At 36.5% G+C, this 25,256-nt stretch overlaps 1 protein-coding gene across 2 annotated transcripts in view; it reads right to left on the bottom strand.

Annotated features, from left to right (window-relative positions):
- The window catches only part of zbtb16b (zinc finger and BTB domain containing 16b), a 51,075-nt gene extending 26,858 nt beyond the window's left edge, over nucleotides 1–24,217 (bottom strand). Inside the window, exons 1-4 of one of the 2 annotated variants that reach the window (XM_059514613.1) lie at nucleotides 23,905–24,217; nucleotides 20,911–22,172; nucleotides 8,731–8,828; nucleotides 1,095–1,181 (exon numbers count right to left, since the gene is read on the bottom strand). In XM_059514613.1, coding sequence (XP_059370596.1) covers nucleotides 1,095–1,181; nucleotides 8,731–8,828; nucleotides 20,911–22,118 — 1,393 coding nt within the window. In that variant the 5' untranslated portion in view covers nucleotides 22,119–22,172; nucleotides 23,905–24,217. The remainder of the gene's footprint in view (nucleotides 1–1,094; nucleotides 1,182–8,730; nucleotides 8,829–20,910; nucleotides 22,173–23,904) is intronic. The other variant, XM_059514612.1, reaches the window with a different exon arrangement.
- Between the last annotated feature and the right edge of the window lie 1,039 nt (nucleotides 24,218–25,256).

The raw sequence follows: 25,256 nt of genomic DNA, 5'->3' as shown, positions 1-25,256 counted from the left end.
ATGTCAAAAGTTAGGCCCCAAAACTGACAAAAACCCATCACACATCAGTCACACATTCTTTTAAATAAAGAATAACTTTACTGAAATTTAAGTGGTTATTCCCTCCAGTGAGCTGTTTCCCGAGACCCTCTGTGACTGACACATTGATTCAGTGAGGGTTCACTCATGAATGAATCAATATATGAATGAATAATATTTTTTAAGCCCGATTTGTGAACCAAATCAGCTATTTCACCAAAACTGGATCGAAAGAATGATTTGTTCATTTTATCCAGCTCTCTAATTCAACTCACTGAATCAAAGATCCAGTTGCAGTGGTTCTCGAGTTAACAGCTCACTGGAGGAGAAGATGACTTGATCATTTCTGGCTGTTCCTTACACAAAGCTAGCACATGGCTTGTGAAGACTTGTAACATAATACATGAAAAAACAACAGGTTAAGTAAACGATGACAGCATTTACAGTTTCTATAGTTGAACGCCTACATACATGCTTCATTTTGTCCTGACAGAGTACACTCAGGTATGTGGCAACAAAAACAAGTTTACACTCAGTACAGTATATCATCCCATGCCAACCCCTATCAGAGCACGCTACATACCTCACCTAAAATAAGATTATTAAAATGTCTGTAGTACCGCTGAAACCCAACCTTGCAGTCATCAGATGTCAGTAAATATGAATATTTGACAGGAGGGTGGCAGCTGAGCGCTGTTGGCATGTTAATGATCGTGCCAGAGCGCCGATGACTCACAGGCCCTGGTAACTCAGCACAGTCACTCTAACAAATGTACGTGCCATGTTTAGACAAAGTGATGGAGATTGGTGAAACATGGCACTGCTGCTGTGCCAAAGCGGTGTGCCGCCCTGCCCTGTAACAGCAATATTATTGGCTGAAATTGTAGATGGCACCGAAACCTTCCCTGCTGAATTATAGAAGACTATCTGAATGGAGTTTTGATAGGGTCATAAAGATGATTGCTACTGGTACATGCATGACGCATCTGCACTTTACTGTTGTTTTTTTCCACTGTGGTTAACTAGGGTGATGTAGCGAAGTGGATTGCGGTTAGATGAGGCAAGAAGGGTCCTACCTGTGTGAGTCTGTCGATGGGCTTCCAGGGCGTCTTCCTTGGAAAACTGAGCGCCACACTGATCACATACTAGCGCTTTTGGTCCAGCTGGAAGAAAGAAGAGTACAATAAAAGTAATTACAAGTTGGCTGATGGCTTAATTGGGAACAACAATTTTAGTTTTAAAATAGAAGTTAGAATTAGTAGTAATGCTTAGTATTATTAGTAGAAGTCATTTTAGTGTGTTTGTGTGTGTGTGTGTATATATATATATATATATATATATATATATATATATATATACACGATATAGATGAAAATAAAACTTACGTTTAAAAATATCTAGGCATAAGTTTGTACTAAATTTACTAATAATGTAATAAAATCACTAAAACGGAAATAAAAATAAATTAAAACGAGATATAAATATGATATGTAGTATTTATTCATATTTTGAATTAGCTTTTATTTATATTTTATTTTAGTAATTTTTTGTGCATTTGTCATTTTTATAATTTATTTAAATAATATTTTAGTTTTAGTGCTTTAATTAAACAATTATTTCAGTTAGGTGCCAAGGTTTTTGTTAGTTTAATTTCCTCACCTAATATTTATATTTCATTTCAATCCAGCTTTATTTCAGTTACCATAAAAAAAAGATTTTGAATAGTTTTAATTTTAGTTAACAATAATAACACTGACTTTATTGCTGAAGTGATAATCTGACCTTCGCTGATATAAATGTAATTCATATCAAATATACTGAAGAAAACACCTCATGCCTAAATTTTCCAAAATGTATCATCACCTATGAGGAATATTCCTCCAATAAAGCAATTAAAACATTAATATAAGGAGCAATATCATGAATTCAAAAATATATAAAGTAGAATCATAAAGCTGTACAGTGAACAATGTCCTGGATAGAAAACAGTACATGGGCATTATTGTTGATCTGTTAAATATACTTTTTAAGGTCATGTTTTGGAAACCAAACCACAAAATGAACTGAAAAGAAGCTGAAATTGTGATATTTCAAAGTATGAGATGTTTATGACATTAAACATCATTCATTTCCCCCCAACACACATCAACAGGGTAAAATACTGTCCCTTGACAGAATCAAAGAGATGTTCTTATCTACAAGAGCTGGCAGCTTTCTCTTGTCTTGTCTTGATAAAAGACGGTAAACCATAAGCCAAGGCAGAACAGACAGCAACATGTCCTAAAGGATATTAAAGCGCTTTGTATCTTCAGACTGATTTATGACATCTACAACGAGTCTCTTCTTACAAACAACACACTATACCCATTTATGATGTGTTCATAGAGAAAAAAGTAATAAATGATAATCACATAGCAGGAAAGGTCATATCAGGTTGACGGACCCTCAGGCAGGTATGGCTCATGTTTTCCTGTAAAAGCAGATTATTTTGATCAACCGTAATTAGTTTATCAATGCTAAAGTTGTAAAAATTTTTGGGATCAGTAAGTTTATGTATGTATGTATAAACTCATCTATCTATCTATCTATCTATCTATCTATCTATCTATCTATCTATCTATCTATCTATCTATCTATCTATCTATCTATCTATCTATCTATATTGCCCACCGAGGCTGCATTTATTGCATTTATTTGATTAAAACAACAGTAAAAACAGGAATACTGTGAAATAATGTTACAATTTAAAATAAAATTATTCCAGTGAATTTTCAGAAACCATTACTTTAGTCTTCACTGTGAACAGAAAATTCAAAAGAGCATTTATTTGAAGCAGAAATCTTTTGTAACATTAAACATGGAGTCAAGTCGCAAGTTAATTCATAAAATATAAATAAAATAATAAATACAATAAATATAAATTATAATAAATCAATAAATACTATAATACTATTTCCCCTCCGATTATAATTACTCTAACGTATATTTTACTCTTGAATCGGTTTGTAATTTTCTTTATTATGATTCTCATTTGATTGTAACTGTATTACAGAAAATCACCTTGTCTGGACAAGATAAATAATGAACTGGAGGCTGTACATCATGCACTACCATTACGTATAAATCAATTTAAATAGTGTAACATTTTTTTTTTTCACATTACGTTAATGAAAATGAGAATTTTTCACATTACCATACTGAGAAGGTGTGAGGGCTGCTTAATTATCCTGAAAAGAATGTCATAACGCAAGAAAAAAAAAATCTTAATGGTCCTAAAAATAGGCTATGCAAAACTCACACCATTAAGACATCATTAAACATATGAATCACCTGCACAGATGGAAACACATTTACAAGGTGTACAAATGCACACACACAGAAATAAAAGAATCATTTAACCCAGTTGCAACTTGCGATCCTTAATAACTGGACTAAATAACTGTTCTGATGGCCATCAACCGCCTGAGGGACTCCATCTATTAATAGTATTAGATCCACCTGTGGAGCTGCTGGCCCATTATGAAGTAGGCCAGGATGTTTCCATCACTTCAGAAACACTCTCGATAAACCACACACACCGAACAAGGAGAAATGGCCGGCTGATGTTGCTTTTTCTGAACATTTCATGAGGGACAAGACTTCAAGACCAAGAAGTGAACAGCGTCTTCGGTTTACCACGCATACTGTAGCTTGGACACAACATCTACAAAACTATGGCTTCTGCTTGCAGGTTTTTACCATTTCCTGCAGACTCCGTACCTCAGACTCAAGAAAAAAATAATCTATAAAATCCAAATGTATAATGACCTTTGGCTCATCAAGTATCTATTTTCACCAAGCTGGTCTGAAATGGCTTTATTATGACTCATTAAAGCACCCACAAGCTTCGTGAAGTCAGCCAGCTAGCGCCTAAAATTAGCCTCTTTCCACATACACTTTCTTCTCATTCCTTCTGGACGACAACCAAAGCCCTTTAACGTTTAAAAATGCACTCATTTACAGAATCATTACAAACCATGCTCAAAAATACTTTGATGGTGTGACTCATCAGCGCCAGCGTAAATTACGCCTGCGAGAACATTTCTGCTGCGCTTGAATGAAAATGCTCAGCGTTTTCAGGCTTATTTTTGTCTTGTTAGTGAAAGATAGAAGCTACAGTTTAGGTCTTGCTTTGAAACCTTGATGGTTGTGTCTCAAAATCTAGTGAGCTACCTACCTAGACAGCTTTTATTGTGAATCGTGTGTCATTTCATCATATCTAATTTGTTCTATTTTGACACATCCATGCCCAGCTCAAACGTCTCCTCGCACACGCAGAGCAGATCTCACATTCAATAGGCTTGTGTTCTGTTTCAGACAGCACATTGTATACTGCCCATGAAAAACAGCCCCAACAGCCTCCAGACTGGCTGCAATCACCCTCCATCAAAACACTTTGTCTGGCATACAAAAATAAGATTCAATCTTGTGCTGAATACCAAATTAGAGCATTAGAAAACAACGGCTTCTGCTACTTGGCAACCGTTGGGATGTAAAGCAGCAAAATCCAATGACGGGCCAAAAGATCTAGGGCTTTTGTGCACTATAAAGACTGATTTTTATTTTTATTTCCCCCTTCCCCATTTGTAAATTAAAGACTCAGGTTAACAATAATAAATTGTAAATGTTTGGACATCAACACTGAAATAACGTTATTTATCTTATTTGCGAGACACATTCGAATAATAGGTCATGGTGAAAAACATCATTAAATAATGAAGGCACAGAGGTCGTAATATTAAAGCAGCTCTATATATAAATATGCCCAATAACAACAGCCTTCTGTCAGTCTCTGCGACAAAGTACAAAGAAAGGTAATTTATTTGTATGCTGACGTCCGCAGGTCCGTGAGGTATGAGTGTTGAGTTTTTAAATCCATCCGGGTGAAACAGAAGGCACTTTCCATGAATAAAGTGTGAACTAGGGTCTGAAACACTTATATTTATATATTACTTATATATTATATATATTCTCTTTTTCATCATATGGTCAGTGAAGAGCTTCCTAAATGGTACAATAACAACATCAAAAACAACTATAATAATAATGAATAATAATAATAAATTTGTCAACCTAAAGAGATAAAAAAGTAATATGGGAACTTTCTTTGTTATGTAAGGTTTGCCATTTTTTCAACCATGTTATCAAAATCTGGGACAAATTTTCTAGCCAAAATTTTTTGTTTTTTAAGTTTAATTTAAATAGACAAAATGTATTGACATAAAATACATGAAAATAGCTAAATATATAGATAAACAATTTATTAAAAAGCCTAAAAAATATATAACTGGGTTGAATATTTAGCTCTAAATTTGGGTCAAATTAAAAGTCAGGTTACCAAGATGTCACAATTTTAAGGACTGTTACAATTAGTAAAAATAGCAAATAATAAATAATAATAAACAATACATATAAATAATAATAAATAATATTAGTAATAGTATTTAAATATGCTATTAATATATAACAAATAATGATAAAAAATAAAACCAAATAATTAAAATAATTTTTGACAATAAATTTAATAGAAATGTCAACAATATTTAATATAAATAAATAACCATTTTAATAATACATTTGATATTCAATAAGCATTAAAATCAAATGTATTTGGCAAAATGTCTTTACATAAATTATTAAAATAGATAAATATATAGTTAAACAGACAAATATTCGACAAATCCAGAAAAATGCCGGTAACTCAGTTTATCAAGGTGTCACAACTTTAAGGACTGTCAGAATGAGTAAAATGAGTAATATAATATATACAATTATTAGCATTATTATTATTTATTATAATTTTATATATATATATATATATATTTTAATAAAGACTAATTATACTAATAATTATAAATAATAACAGTAACATTATACAAAACTACTCATATAAAAATACTATTACTATATTTTACTAAATAATAACAAACAATAAATGAAAGTAAATCATTTAAATATTTTGTAAATTAATTTAATGTAAATTCAACAGATTGTTCAATAATGAAAAACATTTTGCATATTGGAAGGTTTAAACACAGTTGAAGATGTCAAGACCTCCACTTTTTTAGAGGGAGGATACGGACATTAGACTAGTTCCTTTTAGTGTATATTTAGGATACACTAAGTTACATCGTAGTATACTGTATTAATGGAAAGTGTCAGAACCTGGCATGGTGGCGCATGTACTGTAGGGCATGCCCTCGGACATAACCCTTTAACACTTCAACCGCAGCACAGACGTCTGCTCCATCCTCTCCAGCCTACCTCCAAAAGGGGCCTGCAGTCAACATTTCTGTTTTCTTTCTGCATTTTTGTTTTATTTAGGACTCCGCCAGTGTCCTCCCCCCACCTCAGTGCTCACGCTATTTTGGAGAGCAGTGGCTTGGAGAGCAGTCAAGTTTGATTAATTTTGGGATTTGGGTACAGTATGTTCCTGGACACACATCTGCGAGCAATCATAAATGCTCCAGAATGCTGGCAGAACATCCAGACCTGCCGGCAGCTGATGATGTCATCAGTGCGAGGGAAGAGCTGGCGTGTCGCCAGGATCCGAGCGCAGGGCTTCTCCCAGACAGAGAAAAAAAGAGAGAAAACATCTTGACAGAGCTTTTCAGCCTGAATGCTGCGCATGATGAAGATTCGCTCTCGTTTCTGCTTCGTGCCGTGTGTGAACAGGTGTGACAGTGGATTACGAGCAGATTAAACGTGGGAGTAACTGAATATTGTTGCCAGTGTTTATGATATTGATTCATAACAGATTAGGAGGGTTGAATCTAGGGAAAAATGATAAATTTCTTCCTCTCACTTTGATAAACACGCAAAAAAGAAGCAGACAGAGAATAAGAGATAAAAGAAAGAGGACTTTTCAGTTCATTTGGCAAAGAGAGCTGTCAGAATCTTGACAAAAACGTGTGCTGATAAAGTCAAGTGAGGTGGGCTTCACAAACCCTCCAGAGAGAAGACTACAGACTTAATCAGACAGATGGACACACTCTCCTCTCTCTCTCTCTCTCTCTCTCTCACACATACACTTCCTGCAGCTAGTTTAAGTGTATTTCCCCTTCACTTGAAACAGGAAATTCCCCTCTAAAGCACAATCAAATGTGGGCGACGTCTGAATTCAATAAGCATCAAACACAGCATCCTTGATACTGAGGCGAGAGCCTTGACCTGAAAAAGTAGGTTTGAATCCTGCCTGCAACATGTTGCAATGCCATTTCTCCATGTTTCACAAATAATGTCCCTTCTCTGCTATCACAAAAGGAACACAATGCTTCCTAATATTTTAAATCATTGAACCAATAGAAACAGGCCGATATATATTGTACTGTACAGGCTGATTGTTTAAGTGATATTTTAATATTTTTGTGTAAATATTTTGTTAAATAAGTGTTTTTTGACATTTATGATATTTGTGTGCATATAATTGGCAATAACTAAACTGTATTAGTCTGTGTGGACTAATATATATATATATATATATATATATATATATATATATATATATATATATATATAGTGCTGTTGAACGATTAATCAAGTTCAAAAGCGATTAATTTACATCTAAAAAAAGTTTTTGTTTACATAACATATCGGAGTGTACTGTTTAAATTATATATATATATGTATATATAGTTATAAGCTAGGACATAACAGAACTACCTATCTAAATAAATATTTTATATGTGGTTTTATTATTAAAAAATAAACAATTATGTTTTTTTCATAACTGGTTTTACATGTGATTGTGAGTGAGGTAATGTTGTGTGTTGAAATTTTTATTATAAAGCCGTATCTAAATACATATGTAATGAAAAGTGAAAAATGAAGAGACAATAAAAAAAATTAAAAAAAAATAATAATAATCATTAAATGTGTAATGACCTTTTTTTTTTGAATAGCAGAACTTTTACAAGTGCCATTTTAATGGAAACCCCATGTCGGTCGGCTAAATAATACACTTTGTTAAGCAAAGACTGAAAGGGATCTTAAAAAGGAGCTACAATAAAAAACAGGATGACAGCTGGACAGCATAAGCCCAAAACACAGAATCTCAGCACTAAACTTCATTTTGCAGTCTGCATCTGGTTTATTTTATGTCTACGGTTATGCAACAGACCCTTTTGAAACTAAAATCTGACGGCAAAAGTTCGAAGTTAATAGCACACATCGGCATGAAACAACACCACACACTTACATAACATGTAACAGCATCATTTCAGCATGATCGTTTAATTATGGGTTTGGATGTATATAAACAGCTGGATCCGCCCCTCCCTTAAGCGAGTTTCTGTCCTACACCTCCTCATTACAATAAGAAAAAAACAAGCTGGCAAGATTCACTGTACATACTGTACTAATAATATGGCAAAGTGCCCAGACTGGATCTCTGCCAGGCTTGAAATGTAACAGTTGAGACACATATGGGACTGGAGAGGGAAGTGGGAAGACGGGGATAACCAAACACTGCCTCACTAATAGAAGTGCAATGCTCCATCTGTTACATCAGGTTAAGCGTGCAGTACATGGTGGACAAACATGGGGCAACAGGGGGCTGACACTTGTTGCACCACACCGATCACGTATCACTTGTGCAATGGCACTGTACTCTATGTTTTCTTCCTTATCGGGACTACATTTGTGCATGATCATGGTATTTACAGGAGTGTTTACCTGAATGAGACAGCATGTGCATCCTTAATCGTAAACTGTCCAGGAACTGCTTTCCACAGAACTCACAGCCAAAGGTCTTCACTCCACCATGCAACTTCCTGTGGATTAAACATTAATAGATTGAACCAGTGTAGCTTTACACAGTAACTACACACTTTGAGAAGGTCAGATCTGGCCATTTTCTTGACCCTGATGTCAGTTTTAACAGGTAATTTGTGCTTTCCGGTGAAAAAATGGCATCAGTGATTTCTCTCAATGAGTTGATCAATTATAGATAAAGTATATAGCCAAGTACATTCATATTTACTCATATCGATAAAATATATTTGCTTAAAATGTCATTTCTGCACCACCGGCCTCACCAAACAGAATAGAGAATATAATGATTGTTTTCAAACAGATTTCTAACCCTCCCCTAATCTGCCATTGGTTAAACAAACAAACAGCCACACCCCTAAACTCACACTATTAGTTCAAAATGTTATGTCAGGTTGTTCAGAATGCTCAAAAAGATAAAACTTTGATAACTGCTATAATCTTGTAAACAACTGAGAAGATCAAAACATATTTTATATAAAAAATTAACACTGATCAAGCTGTTTGATATCGTTTCACGTATTAAATCTATTTATCAGCAATGAGAGTGTATTGTGCGTGTTATTTTTTGACAGACATCAGTGTTGTGATGTTCATTGTTGGAGATCTGCATTCGCCGTATACACCAGCTTGAATTAATCAAATTCTCCAAAACACCTCCTTGCACATTCCATGAAAGAAAGAAAGCATTCTTTTAAAAGAACTATTCCTTTACAGTTAAACAAGCAGTTTTATTTAGGAATGCAGTTTCATAAACCCATGCTTGATATTCTAAACACGCCTGCGTCTGTGGCTCATAGTTAATTTTGATGATTCTCTCGACAGGGTGCTGTGAAAGGTTTTAGGTTTAGGGCACATACGTACTTCAAAGACTCCAGGCACTCAAAATATTCATCAAGCAGGTCTGAATCAATTAAGCCTAATACAGGAAAAGCTGTTAATGAACTGAATACCATATGCCAGCATCATCTGATGCTTAAAATAAACCTAGACCTGGATTCGAGAAATGCAATGAGCTTGTCTACAAAACCATAGCGGAACTAGCTTCAGCAGAGCTATGAAATATTTACCGTCCAGACGTACTGACCCGGTGGCTTGAGAGAAAACATTTATGGTGTAGTTTTATCAAAAATTAAACATGCCCCAGAGAAAAGATACACAAATAACCTGAACAAATATATACACTCCATTCCAATGAAGTAGCTACAGCCACGAGTGAACCGCAAGGCCCAAAACCACCCGTCAAAGTCAAACATAGTGATTGTCCCCTTAATCTGTCCTCTCGTTCTAAATATTTGTTTTAATTAAAACGTATTAAATGCTCCTGAAATACCCTGGCTGTTCGGTATGTTTAACTGAGTCACGCTGTACATATCAACGACTCGTACACCCGCCCACTCCTGTTCCCTTCTCTCGCCCGAGTCCTTTCATGTGAATTCCAGCCACACACAGACACAGACGCACCGTCGGCGCGTGCGCTGCATCAATGAGCAGTCGAGCGAACCCGATGCAGACGTAACCTTTATTCCTTTATAGAGACCTTAATTATCACTGCTCTGCAACCGGGGTGCTGCCAGACATGCACGGGCTCATTATAAACAGGGGCATATTATTTCACCTTGAAAAAAAAACTATAAAATCGCTACCACTGTCGTGGTAAAATATTAATACCAGGACATTCTGTTGAAGATCATTCAGAGTAACGGAAGCGAATTAGCTTTCTATTCCAATTCAAAGAGTAAACACCCTTAGGTATACGGTCATTTTATTTGACCGAGGATGTCTGCTGAGGTCATGTGCCATTCGGTTGAGGGTGCAGACAGAATGCGTGTTAGCTGCATTTCACAATCTGTAGCATCTGCTGCGTCGTCCCCCTTTGCAGCCACAACACAGGGTCTGAAATAGACCGCCTGACAGAGCCCAGCCTCCCATAAGCAATATCCACTCAACCGCAGTGGACACGTTGAGCACCGCTGTCGGCAGCCAACAGACATTATCTACAGATTTGTGTGTTTTCTGGAAAAATACTAGTATTGTCTTACTGAATGCAGCCTTGTGGCTTGAAAATGGCATATTATTGTGCAGCTAAGCTTTGAAAACATTGTAAAGTAATGACATAGCATAAACCAAGCTTTTTAGCAGGACCACATTAATGCAGATGTTTGATGGTTGACTGGCAGGTCATTGAGGTTAACTAATGTGTTTATCTAGATCTATTCCCTTTGTTCAGCTTTATATAGCATAACGCAGCTTTTAAAGATAATTATTAAAAGATGCAACTTTTGTAGAGGGTTTTAGCAAAGCCACTAGAGGGTAAGCCTGCAACCATTAGCCAAAAAAAGTGTTGCGGCTAATGCTAATGACAAGGAGACCAGAAGGTGTTTTTTTTTTATCAGTGTCAATGGAGGAGAGGGTTCCATTACACTTTCTTTTATAGTAAATAATATGGACCCTCTCATCTCCCAATAGTAAAACAATCTCTGTTTTTAGCATGTTAGCAGTATGATTTGCCTCATTCAATTTAAGCAATTTAAAGCATTGACTCTATAGCCATCAAAACAACTCTTTTGTAATGAATTGTTAAATGCACATCCCAAAATGCACATCTTTAGCCGTTTTTAAGGTCTCACTGTTTTTCAGTGTCTCACCATATTAGCGCCAAATTATCAATTTCAAGTCTTTTTAATTTACAGCTTATGTTTTTTAAAAAATGAGTCTTGATGCATTTCATTGAGCAGTTGTTTTTAATGTATGCTGTATAAACGTGTTTCGGAAAAAGTGTCTGATTTGGTCTGGTGGATTTCCTTAAAGGGACAGTTCATCCAAAATTCTGTCATCATTTACTTTTTTTGCTCTACACTTGTACAACTTTCTTTCTTCCGTGGAAAATGTGTTTACTTTTTCAAAGTCAGCCATGCATGTTTATAGAAGATAATAAACTAATAAAATACATTCAAATTTTTGCCTGAACTATCTCTTTAAGAGAGATTAGCACACTAGTCAACCCACCAACTACTGTAATCAGGTTTGCACATCCCTACTACAAGCTGCTATATGATGTGATTGCTTCTGATATTATACAATTGGAAATTTACCTTTCATCTTAAAAAAGTTATTTGTGAGTAGCTAATATTAATTGATGTATCATCATACCTCTCTAGCAATTTGATTGCTCTGTAACAAGAGCACCTTTCAGAAACCTCCCTTTAATCTCATTCCCTATGTCCACTTAAATGACAGGAAAGATTAAACAACACTGATCTGAGACGTGGAGAAATACCTGGTAAATGGAACATTGAGAGGAAAATCAATACTGCTCGTCTCGATCCCAGTCAAAACAACTGTCATTGTCAAAGCAAATCCAAATAGACAGAGACATAAAACATAATGACAACTCGCTACATTATTTAAATAGTCTAGTTTGAGCTCCAGTATCTGACACCGATATGCGGATGCGGACATTAACAAAAGAATATTAAATAATCCTAAAGTCAGATCAACGTTAAAACAACATTAAACATGGAGATCGAACCTCTGAAAGCATGACGTGTTAAAACTTAATCTTCCGGTCGATTTAAGTACACCTGCCCTGAATGAAACAGTTCAGACAAGGTTAGAGGAGAAAAACAATCTGTAAAGATGACGGTCCATTTGTCTCTACAGGCCTCTGTTATACATTCCTATTAAAATGCAGGCATTAAAATGTCGACTTTCTCAAAGGAGACAAATTGTCGAGTTGTCTGTCTGAGACAGGGTAAGCACTTGTGTTTCTGGAGTGGGCCACTGGAAGTGGCTTTGATTAATGGCAGGCCAGAGCTGAGCTGCTAGAGTACCTTTCCCACTGAGAGAGCAATTCAGGGGCTGATGTGTGCAATCGGATACTAGAGTAATGCCAAATTACCAATGAGGCGGCTTTAAAGGAAGTCTTCCCCAAAGCGGTGTGAGAAAAGCTTATGAAGCATGAATGAGAAAACAGAAACACTTCACACAAAACCACAAACAAATGTCCTTTTTTTTTTTAAAGATACACCAACTGGAACCATGACTCAAATAATCATATTTATATGCAATGGTACTTAGAAGGAACTCAAAAGAGCAGGTATACTGTACATGGTACAAGTATGGAAATATGCAGGGGCTCATTAACGTACAGGCATTAGCGGGCTGAAGCCCAGGGGCCTACACTGGAATGGGGGCCCACTATATTTTTTCAAATAATTATTTGTATATGGGTGTCTGCAGCAGTGACAACAGCATTCTGTAAACAAACTCACACACTAATTTTCAGCGACACCCTGGTTGTAGTACAGTATATAGTAAATGGTTCTATTCAGGTTTCCCCCACAAAGTTTGCATAGTTGGTATGTTCCACGTGTTCCACCGAATTACTGTATGCGGAATGCACAATGCATGCATTAGTAAAGAAGCCCAGGAGTCAGGACAACAGTGTCTTTATGTTAACATGCAGACTAACAAGAAACACAACACTGCTGTGTGAAAGGAACTGGACCGGACAACCTTCTGTAACATCATACATAGCGAGTTCATAACTAACGTGTATGTAATTTGTGTGTCAGCTGAAGGTTTTAGATTCAGTCACTGTGTTCCATCAAAGGTGCTGCTACAAAATGTCAATTTCAAATCTGGGGATGGAAAAATAGGAACCATCCTACTGCTTGAAGGGATAGTTCACTCAAAAATGAACATTTGATGTTTATATGCATACCCCCAGGGTATCCAAGATGTAGGTGACTTTGTTTCTTCAGTCGAACACAAACAAAGATTTTTAACTCAAACAGTTGCAGTCTGTCAGTCTTATAATGGAAGTGGATAGGATTATGGCTTTGAAAGTAAAAAAATAAATAAAAAATACACAAACAAAACCAATTTAAACTCTTAAAAGTGATGATACATTGATGTGTAAAGACATGAAACGATGCAAGAAACGGAACAATATTTATAACTGTTTTTTACTCACAACAGCCGGTCAGTGACGCTACTTCTTCTTCTTCTTGCTTAACTGCGGATCTGCCATATATGGGTTTAATTTAGTTCTGTTTGTGTATGTTTTTTGACTCTCAAAGCCATGATTCCCATTCATTTCCATTATATGACTGACAGACTGCAATGGTTTGAGTTAAAAATCTCAGTTTGTTTTCTACTGAAGAATAAAGTCACCTACATCTTGGAGACACTGGGGGTAAGCAGATAAACATCAAATTTTCATTTTTGGGTGAACTATCCCTTCAAATGTGAACATTAAAATTCAGATGGCCGTGATATAATTAATTAAACTCGAGCATGGCATGTTTCAAAATAAAAACAATCAGCAAACAGTTAGCAGTCACCAAATATTCCACATTTATGCCAACTTGCCAAGTGTTGTTTGAATCTACTGATTATAAATAATTAATAAAATTTTGTGTAATTTATGGTGTTTAATTATAACTATCAACTCACATTTCAGCCAGGAAAGCATTGATGGCAATTTCTTTTCATATTACCTCTGTATAATGCCTGTAAAAAAATGTTTACTTTATTTAACAGCATTTTGCTGTTCCACAAATGCCTCCTTCTGGCAAAGAGTGAATTTGCATATTCACTTATATTCACATTTTACGCAGAACAGTGTTGTGAATGTTAGCTGGCATATCAACAATAAGAAAAAAACTATGAAATTTGACATAAATAATTGTCAGGAACCTTAGAATAAGAAAGGTATCTAGGGTATGGGATCCTACCATAATGGTGTAGCCCAGGAGCCAGGAGTTATCTTAAGGCGCTAGTAGGTAATAGTAATGAACTTTCTGATTGAAAATAATTACATTTATAAACTGTATGAAGAAAATGCCAGTCTAAAGTCCAATCACCAAAGCAGCAGCTCACATGATTTAAGGTATCATTGAAGGAACAGTTCACCCAAAAATGAAAATATGATGGAAATATATTCACCTTCAGGCCATCCAAGATGTAGATCATTGGAACAGATTTTGGAGAAATTTAGCATTACATCACTTGCTCACAAATGGATCCTCCACAGTGAATGGGTGCCGTCAGAATCACTGATAAAAACATCACAATAATCCAAGACATTCACACAACTCCAGTCCATCAATTAACATCTTGTGAAATGAAAATGAAAAGAAATCCATTATTAAGGCATTTTAACTTCTACTTTTTAACAACTCATGAGTCATGTGGATTATTGTGATGTTTTTATTAGCAGTTTGGACTCTCATTCTGATGGCACCCATTCACTGTAGAGGACCATTAGTGAGCAAGAGATGTAATGCTAAAATAATTTCCATATTTGTTCAGTTCTGAACAAACAGACTGTTTCCCTGAGGCTCTATTCAAAGATTGCTTCTGGTTTCACAGTTCTGTCTAGAAAGCTGTTGTGCTGGTTGGAAAAGCAACAGTGTGATGGTTGGCCATGGATGATTTACTATAATTTTGTACTGAAAATGTAGATACATAGTGGGGCACCATAAATCACGCCCTCTCAACAAATATTATTATTCTGTTAAACTCAGTGTCCAGGTAAGGTTATGGGCCTCACTCAATGTCAGTGTGACACAACACAAACAAGTACAATGGCAGGCCTACAGTAAACAGTCATATTTGTTACGCAGTGCAGCTTTGACTCAGTGGCCTTGACAGTAAACTGAATCTTTAAACTTTAAGATTATCTTGATATTTTTCTAAACTTTACACATCAAACATTACATTTTAGGGTTCACTCAGTACAATGTATTATCGCCATTTGATACCACTATAATTGGGTAAATCATTACAATATCTATCTATCTATCTATCTATCTATCTATCTATCTATCTATATATCTATCTATCTATCTATATATCTATCTATCTATCATAGATAGATAAATAATCATATACATAGAATAATAATTATCTACAAAAATATATACAACTTAAATTCTAAACTTACTTATATATGTACTCTTTATTTTAAAAGACTATATCAAATCCAAATGGTTACCATTTGGTTACATTAAATGATTATCATTAATTTCTGACATCTCTATAAACCTGTGAATGATTCAAAGCCCAAATTTAGTCCAAATTCTGTGTATTTCTTCAAGCTTAACTACATTATGATAATTCTTTCTAGGGGAAGGTCTGGATGTAAACTTTGACTCTTTCTCTCAGTGAGCCAACCACAGCTCTGGCACAAGAGTCACATTACTGGATGGAATTAGCTTGAAATGCAGGCTACTGGTCATCATCCAAAGATTAAACTAACCTTTTACTTTGATCAGGAGTCTGGGTAACAAGTGAACAGACAGCAAAACATGTGGCCGAGCCAGAGAGATCAAAGGTTTGAAACACATTGTTTGTATTTTCCCATATTACGCTAGCGTTTAGGAACTGTGACTAAAGTCAAAAATCTCAAGAGTCGCCAATCAATAAGTCACCCAACCCCCAAAGCTACGGCCAGAGCTACCAAAACATGCACACACACACTCAAATGCACAAAAGAGGGTTTGAACACAAGAACAATGTGAGAAAGAGAAGAAAAAACACCCTCAGGCCGTCAAAGGTCAGAAGTTTGACCCGACCCTTAAGAGTTGACCTGTATAGCCGTGATAAGGGCTGAAAGAGTCCTGTCTTTGCCTGATAGCAGACTTTGGGGTGAAAAGATACTAGAGGGCTTAAAGTCTTGACCAACTGGATTCCAGAGGTCTGCGGAGATGACAGAGGTTTAAAGATCACTGGGTGGCCGTAGTCTTGTGGGACAGGAAGGGCTTGAAGAGCTAATGAAGCTTGACCAGGGCAATGCTCTCTGAAAACACATCTTCTCCGGAGGCTGGGTTATCCATTAATGGGCTCAATGTTTTTTCTTTGACCCTTTGCACACTGTGGATCATTATAAATGTCACGCTAATCTTTCAGTGAATTCATGATCTATCACTAGAGCTATCTTTGAAAGTCTTGTTCATTTAATACATGCATTTCCAGAAATTTCAGCAAAAAACATATATATATATCTATGTTTTGCTTCTCAAGTAAATGTATTATATAAACCAAAATACATGTTTAAATCTAAATCTAAGAAATCCAAAATACTGTATTTACTTAATCTAACTTTGTAAAAAACCTTAATTGTTTTTTGGAAAGCCATTATAATACTATTATTGGAAAACTAAAATATTGATTAAAATACAAAAAAATGGTTCAAATAGTAGTTTAGCATAGAAAATGTGTTTATTACTTAATTTACACTAACTGGTTTTATTCAAGTATACAACATTACATTTACATAAAATGTAATGACAATGACTGGCTGGACTTATAGGTTACTCCAACAAACTCATTGTTAAGGGTCAGATCAGATAAAAATAACTTTTCACTTCTTATTGTTTGTTATTATTAGAATCTCAGATCACTACATAGATGACATAAACTGCACAGATGACGTTATCTGCAATAATCCCAATCAGGTCTTCCAAACTTCCTGTTCAGAAGGGCATATACAGTGTGCTCCCAGGAGACTACTGGTATGTAGTTAGGGCTGCTGTTGTAGTTAACCAGAGGATAAAGGGAGAAGCTGAGTAAACAAAAGATCTCCTGAAGCAACAGTTGAGAAGACAATAGATGAGTTCTGAAGCCCGGTGTGTGAAAGACACTCATTATCTCTGTGCTTCAGTCTCTTTGCTATTGAAGCGCTTTATGTATACACTATCATTCAAAAGTTTGGGGTTGGAAGTTTTTGAAAGGGCTTTCATAATACTCACCAAGGCTCATTAAATTGCTCACTCATTTTATTTGATCAAAAACAGTAAAAATGATGAATTTTCTACTATATATATACATAATTATATTATATATTATATATATATATTATATATAATTATATATATTATATATATATATATAATTAATCCTGTGATAGCAAAGCTGAATTTTCAGCATCATTTCTCCAGTCTTCAGTGTCACATGATGATTTTTATCAGTGCTGAAAACAGTTCTGCTTAATATTTCTGTGGAAACTGTGATGCATCTTTTTTTTTTTTGTCAGGATCTTTGTCAGGTTAGACATCATGTTTAATACAGTATAATGAAACAAGGCTGTGAGGGATAGACTTACAGTCTGTAAAATGGCACATGCTGTATAAAGCTCCTAGATCACAACTGTTTTATGTGGGTTTTGTCTCCTGTAGGTAAGCTGAACAATCGGTATGTTGTGAAGCAACAGCACGGTCCACTGAACACATTGTACTTCTGTCCCTTACAGCCTCCTTTTCATTCCTGTCAGAAATTAAATAATGGAACTAGCCTGACTAAGGTCTATGGAAATATCAATGTAAGAGCATTTAACTGAAGTAGAAATCTTTTGCAACATTACAAATGATTTTACTCTCACTTTCTTATATATATAACCCCAAAAATTTGTATGGTATGGTTTACACAAAATATTAAGCAGCACAGCTGTCTTCTACATCAGTAATAAGAAATCAGCATATTAGAATGATTTCTGAAGATCTTTGTGTGACACTGAAGACTGGACTTGTGATCTTAAAAATTCAGCTTTGCCATCCAGTGAAGTATTAGCTCTATTTCCTCTGTCTTTCTTGACCTCTCTGTCTCTCAATCTCTCTCTGTTTGCTCTATAACAAAAGATCTAATTAGAGCCGTGAGCAGCGGGCCAATGCCAGAGTGCTCTAGGATCTCCCACATCCAGGGTTTCCTAAGCAGCGGAGCTGATCTGCGTCCCCAGAGTCCCTGCACGCATCAGTCGTCTCCCTGCCGCCAGCGGTGGATTGTTAGTACACATCAGCAGCAGATTAAATCCACTCAGTGGAAAGCAGGACATTCCTTGGCTCAACCATGTGGCAAAAATGACATGCATGACAGGAACGAGACCGGACCGAATTCAAAGGAGAGTGTGTTTGTTGCATGACTGTTGTGACGTCCAATGCTATTGCATTTATTTCACACAGATGCTTGTGCTTAAAGTCATTCAGGAAGACTGTGCGTGTGCATTTGGGTTAAGATTCACGACTTTGAGGGCCTCTCGCCATTGGGGCAAAAGTTTAACTGTTATTGGTATTGGGTCACCTCACCATGACCACAATGACCCCATGGGGCCCCAGGGCTTTCATAACGTACTGTGTGCGAGTCAGATGTCAGCAGATCTTAACATCTGTCACTGTTCACAAACCAGTAAAGGGCAAGCTGAGTTTATGAACAAATATACTTGTCCCAAGTGACTGGCTAACCTACTGACCTACTGTCTGAATGTGAAAATTTTAATGGTAAAGTACTTTTTTTTTTAATGTTACTGTAAGAAATAATAATAAAAGACTATTTTTACTACTATTCACTATTTTGTTTATGTAAAGTGTTCGCCGTAAAAGATCTGTATCAAAATCATTGTAAACAAAACATTTTTTTTAACAGTTTACACATTCATTGATGGATCTGAACGCAAAAGAAGCATCATGTATTTAAGCGCCACACTGCAATGGAGAATATCTGATAGGATGTGTTTGTCAGGCCTCAGACAGGAAACCTGGGTCGGTGTCACTGGGTTCAGCATTTGTGGGAATGAATGAAAGAGAATCAGGTGTGCCGCAATACACACAACGTGTGGCCACTTTATCTGTGTCTGACAGAAGGCTAAAGTCACTATCAGACCATCTTCACCACAGAGACTAAGGAGACCGGTGCAGGGTTATCTTCCACGCTGATAAATACAGATAAAGCTCAACCTACTGTTTGAGAGTCCAAGTTTAAACTGCATGGCCATCAGTCAAGCCCAAACCAATAAACTGAAATAACGATGGCCTTTGTTTAGCGGAAAAAAAAATGGATTTCATATGTCAACTACAGCAATAAATATTTAATTCTGACATATGGCATGACACCAGTTGGGTGTCCACCAAGTGAAAGTGAGAGGACATTCTGTGCAAGAATAAAAATGCAAAGCTGCTGCTGGCCGATCATTTTGACAGTGTCAAGCCAGAGGTTATGGAGGGAAGGTCAGGGTCAAGCTGCACTAAGCTGCTCTTCTTTTCTGCACAGGAAGACCTTGCCCTTCCATAAACCAAATAAAGGCTTGGTGTACAGAGCTGGCAGATGTTTCTAACCTGCTCGGCAATGCTCTCATCAAGCCTGAGGAAGTACATCAATGAGAAAGGTCACCCAAAAAGGAAAATTCGGTCATAATTTATCCACCATCATTTTATTTTACAGTAAACCCATATGACTTTCTCTTGAAGAACACAAAAGCATTTGAGTATTTGAATTACTACATTAAGTCGTTGCTCACACAGAATGCATTTTTGCCTCCCATTGCATTGTTTTCTATTCTTTTATGTAAACCTGTAATTAGCGGACATCTTTTACTGCTACGATTGCATTGTTGGCAAGGTTTTGCATTTGACATGGCATTTTACAATTCACAGCAGTCAAGTTAGTATTATTATTATTATTATTTAAAAAGTGCATTTTATCCCCATTTCACTGCTTGCATCTCAAGTTTTTCAACTTGCAAAAACATGCTTGCTACATCTTTCACAGTTGTGCTCGATTCTCACACATTTTTCAGTGTCTTGGTATAACACATATTCTAATGCTTAAGTCAAACTAAGCTAAAAAAAATTTAAATTGTGTCTTCAATATTTTTTTTTTTTCATTCCGTTGCTCATGTTCAACATGACCCCTAAGACGACTGCTGTACTCTTTTTAAAGTCTTCTAAAAATATACAAAAGGAAAAGTCTAAAATATTGATGAATTACACATATTTATCAATGATGCCAAATGTCACTGGTTCCTAAGTACCTTGTGATTAATTGTGATGCACAATATTTGAATATGTGCATTTTCAATAGTGGTATGGATCACTTTTATTTTGCTTTCCACCATTTCCCTTTGGCCATCATTCAATTTGAATATACGGAAAAGAGCAGCATGGACATTCTTGTTAATTCCTCTTTTTGTGGTCCACAGAACAAAAAGTTATAAAGGTGAATAAATGATGGGTTGTATTATTTATATAAATATATAAACCATTAGGAAATTCCTAAATTCCTAAATTCCTAAATAATTTCACTCACCTGTGTTGTTCAGCAGCTTCATTATCAGGCAGCTCCATATCACACACCTCACATCTTTCTTTCTGGGTTTGGACCTCATGCTTTACATTCGCTGTGAAATGCCCAAGCTTGCTTAAGAACTCCCTCTGAATCAAGCTCTGATGGAAGAGCCCCCCATAGGCACTGAAATCCATCGACATTGCCAGGGAGGTTGGCACATGTAGCGTTGAGGCCATGGACACAGGCAAGGGCAGCATGCTTTCACTCTTATGATTGGACGGGATAGAGCACAGCGAAGCGAAATGTCTATCAGCCAGACTGGCCATATTGACTACACCCACTTGAGTGTTGTCTCCTTGTGAATCAGCAGAACTATCGGCGGAGTGGAGCTCGCGGGCGCTGGTGATGACGCTACCTCTGGTCGGGGTTCCAGGAGTGTCTCGAAGCTGCCTGGAGTCACCTCCACCCTCCCCGTTCCTGGGGAAGCCACCATCATGTTGGTAGTCCTCATCTACCTGCATCATTTCAGTCTTGATTTTATCTAGCAAAGGAGATGAGTTATCAAGGTTGTTTGAGAAACTCTGGGCCATGTTTCCTTGGTGGACAGACTGCCCCATGCTCATCAGGCCCTCTATGGCTGCTTTAGTCGGACTGACGGTTGAAAGACCCAGTTGGGTGGACTCTGAAGATCTCTTATCAACCATGCCGACCAGCGCCAAGCGATGGCCAGCGTCCTGTATGGAATGCTTTTTAGAGATAAATGTGCTCTTAAGGTACTTGATCCTGCGGTCATCTGCATCCTCTGCGCCGTTCTCGTTCATGTTCACGTCCGTGTCGTTCTCTTCGGACGCCTGGATGGTTTCCAAGATCTTCAGACATTGCTCCTCCAAGTATTCTATCTCTAAAATCTCTGCGGCGTACAGCAGGTCGTCCAGGTCCTCCAGCTTGGCTTGGAGCGTGGCGGTGTAGGCATACTCCAGAATCTGCTGGAAGGTCTTTGGTGAGAGGAAGTCCAGAGTGTAATGTTGGCTGTTGCGGTGGAACAGGATCTCAAACATCTTACTAGCACATGCGAGCACGGTTCTGTGGGCATGAAACTCCTGGCTGTCGACCATGATGACCACATCACACAATGTCCCAGAGAGGCGCATCTGGTTGGCCTTCTGCAGGAGCGATGTGGGGTGGCTGGGGTTCTGGAGGTGGATCGCACCCATTTTTGTCAAATCCATTACATGGACATCTACCGAACCATCTCACGGATTTGCTTCTCTCCTTGAGTGCTCCTGTAAATGTCATTCAGTCATGTCACTAAAACAAGAATGAATATAAAATACACTCCGTCAGATGTGCAATGCTCTGTTCATTCATCTCTGTTACACAGGTCATGTTAATCATCACTCAAACAGGTTAACACAATGCTTTGAGGAAAAAGTCGAAGGGGTGTTGTTGTTGAATCTGTACAGAGGCAAAAGCCAATCGTCACAACATGTACTTAATGTTATGCAATTGCAACGATAGTGGTGGAAAGCTGCCAGGTGAAACTGAACCGACGGCATTCAGCACATGCTTGAGAGGAACTTCCTTTTCTGATATTGTTCCTCGGGCAAGAACCATAATTTGCTTTAATTGCACCTTTAATTTTTTATTAACACTCTGGAACATTCCTTCAGAAAGGAAAAAGAAGAACTAAACCCAGGAGTGACATTTTAATCTGTTGTGACACGTACAGCTGCACTATAAAAAATTAAAATAATTAATATATAAAAAAAAAGACTAATTGTCTAAAAACATTTATACATTATTTACAGATCAACTAATACCAACACAGATTTTTATGCTTAACTGTTCAATAACAATTCCTTTTTTTTTTTTTTTTGTCACAATGACAACTAATAACAATAGTTTAACTAGTATTATAAGCATTTTGCAAAATCTTGGGGAAGCACAAATGGTTTTGTAAAAAGCATGAAATTATTTATAATTTGTATTTATTTATTTTTTACCTGTAAATATTAATACATACTGATAAATCCATAGTCACTATTTTTTTACTTTGGACTCAGCAAATGGTGCCATTTAATTCTAGCATTGATGGATAACTGATCAAGTAGAACAGTGCGAATATGGAAAAAACAATGTCTGTCAAGCAGATTATGGGTCTGTCTGTTATATTAACATTTATTAATATTTACTACTATTGTTGTTGTTGTATTATTTTTGACAGAACAGACCTTAAATAAAGTGAAAAATATATAAACATCTAATAAAAAGTATCAATTCCTAAAAAAAACCTGCATTCTGATTTTGTCAAACCTCAAGATTATATTTTGTTTGTTTATTTATTTATTTTGCGCATGAGGGAATTGCATTTCAGACAAGAGGCATCAGATTGGTCAAAAAGCCTCCGTTTGTACTGAACACTTAATTGAAGCAAAAAAAAAAAAAAAAGGTACAGATGCACCTTGTCCTTCATGACAAACCTGAAAAGGTTGAACACTTATAACCTTTCAGCCTTCAAACAACACAAATAAACCGAAACCGTGAGTATATTGGAACCACTTTCCATCTATCGACCTTTCCATATTAAATTTACGACTATATTACGCTTGCTAAATATGACAGAATAAGCAAACAGATCTGAGACAGCGAAGACGGTCATGTTTCTTCCGTGCAACAGTCTGTATTCGCAGTCTTTACTGCGCTGCCAAGCGCAAACGCACATGATTGACAAGTTGTTTTAAGCAACATCCACAGCAGTTAGTTTAAGCTATACGCGTAACCATTTTCATAACATTTCAAGGCTACGTGTCCCGAAAGCATAAATGAGCATGTAGGATCTGTGTACACTTAGGCGTGTGCTGTAGCCTATATTTAAAGACAAGAAACAAGTTGCATCCTCAAAGCAAAATTAACTCATTCTCGCAGCACTTTCACCAACTAATAAGCATGTATCTTGCCAGTGTCAGCATCTGGAAGAACAACTAACGTTTAACCGGTGAAGTTATTTTCACTTACCTGCAATTGGCGCATAAATTGAACACTTGTTATTAAGGCATCAACATACTGAGGTTCACAGGAGCCGCTTCACGCGCACTACACTCGCCGTGCGAATTCCAATCATCATCATCACCGTGACGTCAAAGCAATGGCTCGCTGTTTTCACTGAGGCGAGCCAAGACGCCGCGCGCATGAACCCTATGATTATTATTAGTGCTTTAAGGATGGAGCTGGTGAGGTAAACAGTACTGTGGTGTTCTATTACTAGAATTAAACCAAAACTCCTAACAGTCATTTACATATGACTGAAAATTCAAGTATTAAAACCAACTTACAGAGAAAAATATAGCCCGGCATGCAGCCTACTTACACTTTCCTCAGAGGATATTTAACTTTAAAGAGCATGACTGCATTAAAAGAGCTTAGCTTGTCCATGAATGAAGGGGGAAAGAATGAATGAGAATAAAACCACGCACAAAAGCACCGTGCCAATGTGTCTTACCTCACTCCCACTGTCGTTTTATCAGGAGACATGCTGCTTCATTCCTTAAAAATACAATAACAGTGAAGGATAACCCTGGACCATCAGAGAGCCACTGTATTTTCTTGTCTTCTTAATCTTGCCACGCAATATTTGTTCATGTTTTATTCATACATTTTTAAAAATATTCATGTTAAAAACGTATTTGATGACAAAATGTAAAGTTGTTTAACTTTAAATATATAATTAACCCACCAAACCTAAAATTATTATTATTTTATCTTCTTCTGTTGAGGACAAAAGAAGATATTCTGAATGTTGGTAACCAAACAGTTGACGGTAGCCATTGACTTCCATCGTATGGAGAAAAAAAACGTGGCTGCCATCACTATTACTAACATTCTTCAAAATATATTTTGGGCTCACCGGGATTATCTCTTGAACTACTAATTTACTTAAATTAAAAATAGATTACGGGCTTTTGCCAATTTAACGTTTCATTTTTCAAGAAATTAAAAGTTTAATGAAACTTTCATCCAGATCCACCTAGACATTTAAAGTCCCACAGGAAAAAAAAAACACTTTTGATTCGGAAATGGCAAACAGTTGTCTTCAAGTATTAACTGAATTTGATGCATATTAAATGCAAATAATACATCTGCTAGTGTCTGTTTGTGTTAAATATGTTTATATAAAAGCAGATGCAGTCACGTTGTGACCTCGTCCTCTAACATTTGAGGCTTATGAAACAGTGCCACCTGCTGGCCAAGTTAAATCATTGATAAGTAGGTACTTTCTTCTTTCTGTCTAAGGTGGGAATTTTAAGCCGGATACAATGTAAACATTATACATGTACTCCAGAATGACACTTTTCAAAATATTAATAAGT

The sequence above is a fragment of the Carassius carassius genome, chromosome 28 (assembly GCF_963082965.1).
Source record: "Carassius carassius chromosome 28, fCarCar2.1, whole genome shotgun sequence".
Classification (NCBI taxonomy): domain Eukaryota; kingdom Metazoa; phylum Chordata; class Actinopteri; order Cypriniformes; family Cyprinidae; genus Carassius; species Carassius carassius.
The sequence above is the reverse complement of the archived record's forward strand: the minus strand, read 5'-3'. Positions and strand labels throughout refer to the sequence as shown.